The sequence below is a fragment of the Mauremys mutica genome, chromosome 6 (genome assembly GCF_020497125.1).
Source record: "Mauremys mutica isolate MM-2020 ecotype Southern chromosome 6, ASM2049712v1, whole genome shotgun sequence".
Classification (NCBI taxonomy): Eukaryota; Metazoa; Chordata; order Testudines; family Geoemydidae; genus Mauremys; species Mauremys mutica.
In genome coordinates, this window is record NC_059077.1 from 17,396,359 (window position 1) to 17,409,952 (window position 13,594).

The 13,594-nt window shown below is 38.4% G+C and overlaps 1 protein-coding gene across 4 annotated transcripts in view; it reads left to right on the forward strand.

Annotated features, from left to right (window-relative positions):
- DCC (DCC netrin 1 receptor) overlaps window positions 1-13,594 on the forward strand; it is a 782,056-nt gene that overhangs the window by 674,496 nt on the left and 93,966 nt on the right. For all 4 annotated transcript variants that reach the window (XM_045020222.1, XM_045020224.1, XM_045020225.1 and 1 more), the window contains exons 18-19: window positions 4,636-4,774; window positions 11,041-11,148. In XM_045020222.1, coding sequence (XP_044876157.1) covers window positions 4,636-4,774; window positions 11,041-11,148 — 247 coding nt within the window. The remainder of the gene's footprint in view (window positions 1-4,635; window positions 4,775-11,040; window positions 11,149-13,594) is intronic.

Sequence of the window (13,594 nt, forward strand, 5' to 3'; positions counted from 1 at the left end):
GCGCCTAAATACCTTTAAAAATCTGGCTCTTGTTCTTAGATTGAGCTATATCACTGTGTCAGTGGATTTTGAAAGAAGACAAAATAATGATGGAAACTTCTTTTTTCTCACTCCAACTACTGAACATGATTTTCTAGTAGTGACCATAACATATCTGCCAGAATTTCATTCAGTGGTCCTAATTTTCCTGTTGCTTACACTAGTTTTGCACTGGTGTAACCAATGCTTTTGATTTACACTAGTGTAAGTGAGCGGAGAATCAGGCCAGTTGTCTTTTAGCTGTAGATGCTGATGATCTTAAATGTCTTAAGAGTTACTAGTTAAACATGCTTAACTATATAACAGTACATCTTGAACATCTTTTCAAGTGCATCATGGAATGAGTGGTATCACAATTACTATCATAGCTATCTCAACCTCAGATAGCACTGTTCTGGGCCACAGTGTTAAACCCTAAGATCACCAAATTCTCATATGCTCATGTAGCATACACCAGGGACTTGCTGGCAGTGTAGTAAGCTCCAGTGTAGAAGAAATAAGGCTTCTGAAATAGTGTTGTTTTGTATTTTGATGTAATTATACCCATTGTGAGATTTATTCCCATTCCCAGTAAAATGTGGAATACAGTAGAATGAGCCATAGTTTTATTAATTTAGTTTCTATAGTAAGAGCAAGGATCCAAAGAGCACAACATTATTTATTGTGACCTTTAGACAATTATGAAATTGCCCACGTTGTCACTTAATGTTCATCACGTGCCAGCCCAATGGAAAATTGCAGGTGCCAAGCAAAAAATATAAAGATAGCTTTGTTAGTGTCATCTCAGTAGATCCAGGTGACCATACTTATGTATAACGAATTTAATAGGTTAACTATGTTTGCCTGAGACACCCCACCCTGTCAGTACCCTGTTTTTTGCTGGGAAACTGTTAAAATGGATGACTGGAACTCGTTGAAGAAACTAAGTTATTACAGCACATTGATATAGGAAGGAACCCTAGGAATGGTCAAGTCTGGAAACAAAGGCTTAGGCTGAGATAAAGTAACTATATGGGCAACCAAGCCTGATGAAAAAACTTAAGGTGGGGTGATCAGATAAGGTTATTTTGAATGAACCGGACTACAAAAGAGCTGACTCATGTTGATTCCAGCTGGAAGGAGAAGTATGGAAATTAGAGTTGATCCAGAACTCAAGACAGTCTCCAAATCTGCTTTATTTTTTTTAGTTTAGCCAATCTGTAGCTGAAATGTCATGAACTGGTTGTCACAGTTTCCAAGTAACTGCATCTGTATCCCCTCCTCCATGGTCCACTTTAGAGTGACCAGTCAGGCCTAAGGTCTCCAGCGTTCACCTGTCTCTGGGCAGAGACCTTTGTCCCATTCCCTTCTGCCTGGAGGTTTTAAGGCTGTACAGCTCCCTGCCTTACACTCTGATACCCCCGAAAGCCACTCTGCCTAAAGGCTGCCCCTGTGTGTTGCTTTTTCTCTGAGGGCTATGAACAGTGTATTGCTAACAGTTACAGTTACCACACAGCTCTCTCTAGGCAAGCACATTTATTCTTACAGTAAAAGCATTAAGAGAAAACATACAAAAAACAATAAGTTCCTATCCGCATGCAAAAAGCTTACCAAAAGTCTCCCATCAATCTTCTGAGGCCCTAGCACAGCCAAAGTCTTTCCAATCCACAAAGGTTGGGGCCCTTGGACAGAAAGTCCTGTCCATTAGCTGGATCAGAATGAAGGCCCTGAGTCAATTTAAACACAGATTTTTTAATGCGAAAAGCCATGTATTTGTCTCTTTGTCTCTGGAAAATCCAGACTGAATCTCCCCAGGGAGTGGTACCTCTCTGGAGGAGTTTACTTTGTGAGTGATTCACCTTAATAGTTCCCCCTCCTTCCAACCCCCCGCTATTGTAGTACTTGAAGCAGCTCTGGTAACACTCCCCTGTGGAGCAGAACACGGTCAGACATACAATCCCTGGCCCACAGGGATTGTATGTATACAGCAGGGGTCGGCAACCTTTCAGAAGTGGTGTGCCAAGTCTTCATTTATTCACTCTAAGTTAAGGTTTCACGTGCCAGTAATACATTTTAACGTTTTTAGAAGGTCTCTTTCCATAAGGTCTATAATATATAACTAAACTATTGTTGTATGTAAAGTAAATAAGGTTTTTAAAATGTTTAAGAAGCTACATTTAAAATTAAATTAAAATGCAGAGCCCCCCAGACTGGTGGCCAGGACCTGCGCAGCGTGAGTGCCACTGAAAATCAGCTTGCGTGCCGCCTTTGGCACGCCTGCCATAGGTTGCCTACCCCCAGTATACAGTGTTAATACAATGTTTCCCCCAAAGATGTTGCATACAGTTGCAATATCTGTCACACTAGTCTATTCCTTTGTTATTCCGAGGTCAGCCAGAAGCAGCAATCTCGCAACATTACTTTTAATAAAAAAGTCACAACGAATGTATGTTCACTCAAAGCCTATTTTGCCCAGAATATGTTCAACCCCAGCCTGTTTTACAAACATTTTGGGCAGGTCTACACTACAGCCTAAGTCAATATAACTTATGTTACTCGGGGATGTGAAAAAGACTCTCCCTTCCCCACCCCGAGTGACACAAGGTTTGTACTGTCCACACTGGCGCCATGTCAGCGGGAGATGCTCTACTGCTGACATAACTTCCACTTCTCGCCAAGGTGGAGTAATTATGCCAGTGGGAGAGCACTCTCCCATCAGCATAGCGTGTCTTCACCAGATGCACCACTGGAGCGCAGCTCTGCAAGTGTAGTTCTGTAGTGGAGACCTGACCTTTGTTTTGTTCCTGTCCTTTCATCCTGAGCATGTGAAATATCTGAGCAAGTTTGAAAAAAAGAAAGTTTAATTTCTGTAGTGCTCTTCTTCCTCTTCCTCTTCTTCTTTCCTATTTGGGGTTGGCAGCTTTTATAGCCTTTTTCCAGAACTCATGATAGTATGCCTGGCTGTCATGCAAATTGGTCTTCATAAGGTCAGCTTATATCTAGTCCAAATACTGAGTCTTTGGCCTCCCCTTTGGTCATCTTCCATCAACGATCATTGCAAGGGCCATCCTACCAATATAACTCTGATTTCTACAGTGCTGTCTATAAGATTTAGCTTCCTTCAGTCATGCTGTATAGTACCTTATTCCACAAATAGTCCCACTTCAGTCAGTGGCCTACTTATGGTGAACAGTACTTCCCACCACAGTGAAATCTGCCCCATAGTTTAAAACCTCATGCTAATGGTCAAATTTTGCCACTTTTACTCCACGAGTTGACATCTTGATTTCACTAGGATTACTCACAGAGTGGGAGACTACTCAATGGGTGAAATCCTAGTCTCAAAGAAGTCAACTGCAAATCTCTCATTATCTTGTATAAGGCTAGGATTTCTCCCAGTGAGTATAAAGATGACGGAATTTGGCTCTGAATACAGAAGCTTCTTTGTTTAACTGCTGTGCAAAGCCTCAGTGTGAATGCTTGTGGAGTAGCAAAGCAAAGTAGTATTCTACACTGTCTTGTAAGCTAATTGTAACATTTTAAAAGATTTAACTTGCATCTTTAGGGCTGATGATTAATGTCAACACGAGGGTGACATTATTGGTGAATACCAGAGAGCTGCATAGTTCCAAATACATACTACCAAACAGTGAAAAAGGATCCATTCTGATGATGAAATTCAGAAGTTTTGCATGATTGGGCATAAATTTCACTCACCCACTCCAGTGGTTCAGGCATCGTTTGGTAGATTTTAGGCCATCAGCTATATCGCACAAGTTAAAGATTTACAGCTCAGTTAAATGAGCTGAGATTGCATGTTATACTAGCTGTGGCATGCCCTCAAGTCTCATTGCTGTGAGTAGGCACGGAAGATGCTCAGCACCTCACTGGAAGTGCCTAACTCTTCAGAAATTGGGCCCAGTATGATGGGGCTCATAATGCTCTGAAAACACAGATTGGGTTTCATTCAATTTTCACCCATTTTATCCTGCAATTTTCTTCTGGCTCTACTCATGTGATAAAAATGTGTTGTGTCTCTTAAGTCATTTCTTAGAACAGGCTGAGATCAGGTAAATCTACATTATAAAAATGTAATATACAGATCAATTTTAGTTTATATACCTGTGCTTAACATACTGTAGTGAACCAGATAAATAATACATATTTAAAATATAAAACACAAAGAAAATGCATATTTAAACAAACAAAAATACAAGACTGAACAGTTCTAGTTTTTATAAGAAATTAAATGCATATTTATCTAAGAAACTTAGAAAGACCAGAGCGCCTTAGTTAGAACCATTCTAGTGAGAAAAACAGGTTGTGAGGAGGAGCATCTCCCTACCTTAGTTAACTGTCTAAATTATAGAAAGCAAGTTTAGTATCTTATTTATAGTACTAATAATAGTTCCACTCAAATACATGCTACAGTGTCAAGGCTATTTCTGTCCTCAGAAAAGTATGCTTACAAAAGGAATTTAGTGTTACTGTATTATGCTCCTCCATTTTCTCTGTTATATGGAGAAAGTGTGTGAAAGTTAGTTTTCTAGGATTGCATTTTTCAAGTCTTATTTGCTTAAACGTATATTTGTTTTCCTCTTTTCCCCCCTTTTGTAGTCATCAGATACAACAGCTTTGAGCCATAGTGTAACAGGCCTTAAGCCAAACACTATGTATGAATTCTCTGTCATGGTAACAAAAGGTCGAAGGTCAAGCACATGGAGCATGACTGCACATGCCACAACATATGAAGCAGGTATGTCTAGATATTTTGATACCTTTAAAAAGTGATTTTGTTTCAAGATGCCCATATTAGTAAAAAATATTTAGGAATTTTCAAAATCTGGAACTGACTAAATATATTGAAATTCCTGAACTACTGCTGATATAGTTGGTAGCATTGTCAACTTTCATGCCAGCGAAACAAATCATCAGTATATATTAAAAGCTAAATTTCTTTTCTTCACTTTTTTCTACAGGCAACAAAACAGCAGACATTTAATTCTCCTTTAAAGTTACTCAAAGCCAAGAGGTTGGAATTTAGTAAATGGATCATAAATATAGTGAGCTTCAAAAATCCTTTTCACTAATGATGTGACCTAGTTGGTATTCAGTTTTCAAAGAAAACTGAAATCAGATGAGAACAATGATGGAAATAGTCTTCTATGACTAGGATGGCAGCTTTGTTAGTCTCTCTCATTTATTAATTTATAAAAGGCTACTTGTACTGGCTCAAGTGTGTGTGATTCTGTCCTACCCCTCTAGTGCCTCTGGGAATGGATCAAGTACTGATGCCAGCTAATAGAGGTTCTTTTTGGCTGAAGAGGTGAAGATGCTTTTGAAGCCAAAGGCCCACGGTTCTAGTCACTATATTGTATATGTGCAGTTCTGTGGGCTCTGGAGGTGTTTGTAAGTGGACATTACATAGATGGATTAAAGATCCTGAACTGGAGTTACAGCAGCTGGTACAGCTACAAAATTAAACAAAAAATGTACAATGAAGTTGAGCAGGCTCTTCAAATTACATGTTATTTACAGATACAACCTCTCTACCTGTAGAACGTCTTGTCTCATGTAAGAGGCTCACTGCCTGGATGGATGAGGCTCCTTGGATGACACCAGGGTTTAAATTCAGCCAGAACCCACCATAGTGGAGCTCTATTAAATATTTTCAAACATGTGGGAGCCCCAGAGCTTAGGGCTTCAGTCCCATGGGAAGCACCGGGGCTGGAGGCTTAAGCCCCAGCATGCACCATGGGTACTGAAGCCCCAGTGCCCCGCTTATCCCCTGAAGGACAAAAGCCTACAGTCCCGAGCCTAGAATGAGAATGAGAATTTAAGCCCTGGATGACACTTTCATTATTTTCATACCTCCTTCTGTATTCAGGCCCCTACTAGTCACCATTATTCTTCCCCTTTTATTAGAATTATTATTATATCATTGAATAGATATTAGGCATTAAGGATTTTATGTAGCTGCTGGCCTCAGATGCTCAGTGGGGGTCTCTCAGGAATACAACTATGATGGCTACTTCAGACTCTGAGGAAAAGTATTGCTTGGGTAGCAGTCATGTAATATTTATTGTAAGATAACACCTCCAGGAAGCTGAATGAACATCTATTAATAGGGCTGTAGAGTTAGGAGGTCTCTGTCTGCAAGGAAAAGGAAGCTAAGGAGCTTGTCAGGTCCCAACCTCTCTAGTTTCCTTCCACTCTGTTCTCCCTTAAAAAAATAGAGAATGATACCTTTTCTCTGGGTTTTGTTTTTTAACTATCATATAGGTATCAATGGTGAAGTGTATCCCAAAGTATAGAATTCTATTGCATGGATAAAAGCAATGCTCTACAGCAGTGAAACTCACACTGAGGCTTGTGAAACACAAGTGGCTCTTTAAAGTGTCTCCTGAGGTTCTTTGCAGTACATGATATTAAAACACTGTGTGATTTAATTATTAACCAATTTAAGTTATTAACCAGTCAGGATGCTTTTACTATGTTATTAACCAATTAAGTATCAAATTGCACTCAGTTATTCACTTATTTGCTGTGAGAATAATATGTATAAAATATATAAATGAAACAATGAATGCACACTATTGTAGCTCTTTTGCATAAAGTTGATCACTAATTTGGCTCCTGAACCACTGAGGTCTGAGTATCACTGCTCTACAGAATGATTAGTATTTTCTATTAAATTCTATATGTGTTTAGAATAAATTATTCATCTTCCTCCTTGAGGCTCTTCAGAAGAATTGCTTTTGAGTCAAGCCAATGAGCTGCCTCGCCTCAGCATAGGGAGAACCACATAATCTAAACAGGGAGAAGAGCAGACAGGGAGTTTCTTAAATACACTTACAAAACTTGACCTCTCTTGTTCACTGTTTTTGTTTCATTTTGTGTTTTGCCCTCCAGAGTAGGCCAGTCTTTCTTTTGAGTAGGTAGGCCTTCTGTAGAGCTGGTAGATTTTCCACAAACTGAGTGGCTCATAAGACTACAGATATACTGTGCTGTTCAGTTACCTTATTGTATTTCCCATGCTCAACAAAAAGTGTATGAGTAAAAGTGTATATTTTCCTTTTTAACTGACTATTGATTCTAATATATAAACTTGAATGGCTGTGTAATATGTGTGATTATTTTCTATGCCTGACAAAAACAGCAAAAGTACAATAGTTACAACTAAAAATCAACATTTACCAACAGATGTAAAATGTGGAGATGTCCGCTGGTAAATATTGACCTTTTAATGGCAACTGCTGAACACATCAGTTTTTTCTCAGGGGGAAACTCAGTGGAAATATATGTATCTTTAGATTTTCCTTTATGGTTGACATACAATTAATTAAACCGGAGATGCAGCTGCATTAACTAAAGGGATCCTGTATTTCTGATCTTTATTGCCTATTTTGTACCCATTCTGCATGTGGGAGTTAATGAAAGCTGAGAGCAAGATTTGGTCTTTTAATTTTACTCACAATTCCTTATGTTCACAATCTGTTGAATCCCAGACCCCAAACTTCAGTTCTTCCACAGAAATTGATGAGCCAATGTCATAAACAGGTTATTGGTTGAATGTTTTTTATGAAGCACAACCCACTAGAGGCTATCGTTATTACACTAATTTTCCTAGTTAAGAGCGCAGGCATGTCATACTGTAAATATATCTAGGTTAAGAGATTGAAGAACTAAGACTGTGCATTGTGTGCCTAATTTTGGAAATCCTTGTTTGAATATTTTGGCCCTACTAAATAGAGTAATGAAAAATCTTAACATGACCAGGCTCATCTATAAGGAAACCCAATAGAATAGTTAAAGTAAGCATCCAATAGCCATTAGGCCTCAACCAAAACATCAGTGAATGATTGTCTCACCTATTTATCAATGTATCAATATTAATTATAATGTGGGCTTCCTTTTTACATCTTTCTTGATTGTTTCAGACCTTTTTTTTTAATATGGTCATTTGACACATTAATTATAAGATTAGCTGATCAGTACTCTGTTGAATCCTCTATTCGGTATTCTAATAATCCATTCTTTGTTAAGTGTGTGGTTGTTCATTTGTTTTAGTGTTTAGCACCATTATATATTTTTCATTTTGGGTCAGACATTCAGTTAGAACCTCTTTGTTTAATATAGATTCTTTTCTAATGTAACATCAACCCTACCAAATTTTCAGAAACAATATTTTAAAAAAGAATGACTTTGAGGCAGATTTTCAAATATTCAAAAACTTCACATAGTGGAAGTCAGGTAGGAGATGGTGACTAGAGCTGTGGAGCTCACACTGCATTGCCCTGTTCTTTTTCTATTCTGCACATGCCTTTCACAATGAGCTGTGTGACTGCTCTAAGGGTGTGTCTGTACTGCAAGCCAAGATATGATTGCAGCATGTGTAGGCATACACGTATTAGATTTACCTGCAATAGCACAGCTGAAAATAGCACTGTAGGTCTGAAAATGTAACTGTAGATGGGGAATCATAATTAAGTTGGTCTATTTCCAGTGAGGTCCCTCAGGTAGCAGTTCTTGGGCCTGGTCTACACTCGGGAGGGGGTCGAACTAAGGTACGCAACTTCAGCTACGCGAATAGTGTAGCTGAAGTCAAACTACCTTAGTTCGAGTTACTTACCCGTCCTCACGGCGCGGGATCGACGTCCGCGGCTCCCCCGTCGACTCCGCCACCACCGTTCACTGTGGTGGAGTTCCGGAGTCGACGGGAGCGCGTTCGGAGTTCGATATATCACGTCTAGATGAGACGCGATATATCGAACTCCGAGAATTCGATTGCTACCCGCCGATCCGGCGGGTAGTGAAGACGTACCCTTAGACTTAACACTGTTTAACATAAGGAAACATAAAATCATCACTGACCAAGTTTGCAGATGACACAAAAATTGGGCAAATGTTAAACAAGGAAGAGGATGGGTCTGAGTGATCTGGATCACTTGGTAAACTGGGTGCACGGAAACAATATGTATTTTAATAGTCTAAAGGTAAATATATACATCTAGGAACAGAGAATATAGGCAATACTTACAGGATGGGGGACACAGTGACCTTGAAAAACATTTTATGCTCGTGGTGGATAATCACCTGTACATGAGGTCCCAGTGTGACAGTGTTGCCAAAAGAGCTAGTGTGATCCTTGGATGCATATATAGGGGAATCTTGAGAAAGAGTAGACAGGTATTTTTACCTCTATATTTGGCACTGGTTTTTCTGCTGCTGGAATACTGTGCCCACAACACAAGGGGAATGTTGATAAATTGAAGAAAGTTCAAGTAAGAGCTACCAGAATGATCAAAGGATTAGAAAATTTGCCTTAGAGTGATAAACTCAAAGAGCTCAATCTGTTTAACTCAATAAAGAGGCAGTTAAGTGGTGATGTGATTACAATCTGTAAAGGTCAACATAGGGAACCCACTATTTTATAATGGGCTCTTCAATCTAGCAGAGAAAGGTATTACCCAGTTCAGTGGCTGGAAGTTGAAACTAGACAAATTCAGACTGGAAATAAGGCATAATTTTTAACAGTGAGGGTAATTAACTATTGGAACAATTTACCAAAGACTGGTGGTAGATTCTCCATTACTGACAGTTTTTAAATCAAAATTGTTTATTTTTTCCAAATGATATGGTTTAGGAGTTATTTTGGGGAAGTTCTGTTGCCTGTGTTAAACAGGAAGTCAGACTACATGATCACAATGGTCCCTTCTGGCCTTAGAATCCATGAATCTATGAATGAATCTAGGAAAGAGGCATAGTCTTCAGCATGGCTGTACAAGCACACAGGGATCCTGGATACCTACTTGCATTGCTAGCCCACATTAAAGCCCCTGTCACTGCATCTACACAGCTATTTTTAGTTATGCTTGCATGGGTAAAGCTAGCATGGTTATAGCTACCTGTGCTGAAATCACACCTTAGATTGCAGTATAGACATTCTCTAAGGGCTTCTCTTCACCATGAAGAGATCAACGCTGCTGCAATCGGTGCAGCAGGGGTTGATTTAGCGAGTCTAGTGAAGACCCACTAAATCAACGGCACAGCACTTTCTAGTTGACCCCGGTACTCCAGCTCTTGAAGAGGAGTAAGGAAAGTCAACCAGAGAGCATCTCCCATTGACCCAGCTCAGTGAAAACACTGGGGTAAATTGACCTAAGCTACGTCGACTCCAGCCACGTTATTCATGTTGCTGGATTAGCGTAATTTAGGTCAATTTACCCCGGTAGTGAAGACAAGCCCTAAATTAACACCTACTATATTATACCCCAAACACTGAACAGCAAGCTCGGGAACAGTATAGCTCAGTACAGTCCTGATAATGTTCTTTAACAATAACCACTCCCCTCTTTCTCCACTCTGCTGATAGTCTGTACACCACCAGAAGATCCCATGATCATCCTTAAGCCTAAAATGATCATCCCAAAGCCACTCTGCAAGATTTTGTGGCAAACATGCAATGGAAATGCAGCAAAAAGAAAGCACAATACACTCACAGACCCAGCCTGCTATATTTAAAGGGATATATTACTCTATTTAGGACACAATACTCCCAGGACTTTGCTACCATATCCATGTTACGTGTATTGGTACTATATCCATGTCTCATGTTAGGTGTATTTTCATTTCATTTCATAAATGGTGACAGGCACCTAAAGCATCTGTGTAATATGGTAGTAGCAGTGGTATTAATATTAAATATGGTGATGCCTTGAGACCCCTAATACCACACTGATGCATGAGAGAGGAGCACCAAAGTGGAATGGAATGGGATAATAAGGATCCACATTTCCAGAAATACCCATAACCAATGGGGTCATACAATAGTTTCCCTTAAAAATCTAGATTTTAGTTCTCAACATATATTACCTGAGAATGCATCTGTAATGCATCAGCGGATCTAAGAAAAGAGGTAAATGCAAAATGAGTACTTTATACTGATACAGCATTTTAAGGAAAACAAGTATATATCTGAGAATCTGATTGTTTGTGTTCTATTATTTCCATTCTTTTAAGCACCAACTTCTGCACCCAAGGATTTGACAGTCATTACTCGGGAAGGGAAGCCTCGAGCTGTCATTGTCAGCTGGCAGCCTCCATTAGAAGCCAATGGAAAAATTACTGGTAAATGCTTTTATTATCCCATGTCTATCTTTTTATTTTACAGCTCTCTTCACTTTCTGGTTTCATTCCTCAGTTATTCTTACATCTTTGTTTGTTTCCACTATAATATTTCATCTGAACTTTCTTCTTTTTTGCATAGAGTTACAACTAACTGAGTTGTGTTAGTTGTTAATTCAGTGCCAGAGTTACAGTGAGATGGAGAATTGAGAGAATATAAATCCTTTAGTTTTAATTGCTGAAGGCATTAATATACTTTCTAAATGTAGTCATTCCAAGCAAAGGTCTTCTGGTGGCAATTAGAAATGACTAATAAGAAGTAGCTTGTTTGGTAATAATGTAATACATAAGGTATATAATGATAGGTTGCTTAGTACAACACATAAATGGTAGGATTTGTTGTAGATGTTTAACTTTATAATAACAATTTAAAGCACTGATGATCAGAAAAACTCTAATATTGACTGACAAGGACTGAACTTAATGGATGCTTCACAAAGACAAATTTTATTGTTCAAAATATTGCAGATAACATCAATGCATAATTAAGACATTCATTACAAGCCCATAGTGTTAATTTAGTATGAAAAATATAATAGGCTCTATCAGAGATTTTGCATCTAAATGATCACTTTAGGATTTTAATAGACATCTAAGAGACATATAATTATTATGACAAATAGCATTCAACTTAAAAATGTGCACATAATGGTTTAATTAACACAAACTATTGGGTTAGACACTTGGAAGTCATGCAGCATATTTTCTGTATGTCAGAGATAGTCTGTAGTATGTCACCATACTACTAATAATTCCTGACACATATCGCTCAAGCATCCTGAACTATAAATGTTGGCACAAGAATACTTCTAAATATACATTCTGTGTGAGTAATTCAAAGCCTATTGTATCAGATTCTCAACCTGTGTAAATCAACATATTTCCATTGGCTTTGGTAGAACTAGGGTGGTTTACACCAGTGGAGAATCTGGTCCAGTATTACCAGTAAAATAAGGTATATTTGGATCTGTCAGGAAGTTTCCCAGGGATAATACACCTCAGATTGGAAACGCTCCATTCATTATTTCCCTGTACATTATATTCAGTACTTTACACTCAATGACCACATCCAAAAGAAAGGCATGTTAAAGATAAGCATTTTCATAGAAAATGTTTTTTCTGATATTAACCCAATGTTCTGCTGTATAACTGCATTGACTTAAACAGAATTACTCCTGATTTCCATAAGTGTAAGTGAGAGAAGAATCAAAGGCAGTAACTTTAATGGAGTTTCTTATTTACAGTGTTGTAAGTGAGAGCTGACTTTGCTTGAAAATATCCATGGACTACTATTCTTCATTGTGGAATTGTTTGAAAAATGAGACTTACAGAAAATCTTTAATGCAGCCAGGAGTGGCCAAATGTTATTTAGAAATGTCAAGCAAAGGCAAAACGACCAAAACTCCATATCTGCAAATACTTAAGCAAGTGTGTAACTTTATTAATGTGACTAATCCCATTGAATGATTTGTAATATGTTACATAGTTGAGGTAATATCTGACACATGACACTCATATCATCATCACAAAGACTAACCTAAATGGGCTGACTGATACATGACTACAAAGAACTTTCATAGTTAGAACAACCTCTAAATAACTGCATACAATCCTGTAAACATAACCCTATCATACAATGCCAAAAATCTTAAAAGTACAATCATGGCCTTTCATTCTGACATTATTTTTCTATGCATTAATACACCAATTCATTTGGAAACAGGGGCTTGCAAAGATTATTTTATTTTAAAGTGAATAGAGGGATATTGATGATGATATTTACGTTGATTTGCACCAGCTGAAGATTTAGACACAAGAAGTTGCCCAAGAATTAGAGTAGCCAAGGAAATTATTTCTATAGGCAATTATTATTTCACGTTAGTTCTGTTATTCTAAGGGCTACTATAATTTCTATTTCTGTGGGCTTTCATCTTATGTTGTAAAATAATACCATAAGGCTTAATCCTGCAATCCTAACCAAACCCATCTTTACCCATGTGGAGTCTCATGTAAGGGTCCACAAAAGCATGAAGGTCCAGTCATAGGTCTGGTTGTTGGATCAGGGACTTAATTTGCTCATAGTACAATTCTTGTGGTTTTAGTCACTTTGGTTTTATATATAAATACTTAATTTCTATTTTTTGTGTGTTTGTTTTACAATTACTGTTGTTTTATATGGTGGAATTTTATAAATTACATAACAACGGCCATACTGGGTCAGACCAGTGGTCCATCTAGCCCAGTATCCTGTCTTCTGACAATGGCCAGTGCGAGATTCTTCAGAGGGAATGAACAGAATAGGGCAATTATCAATTGATCCATCTCCCTGTTGTCCACTCTCAGCTTCCGTTGTCCACTTTAGGGACACCCAGAGCATGGGGTTACATCC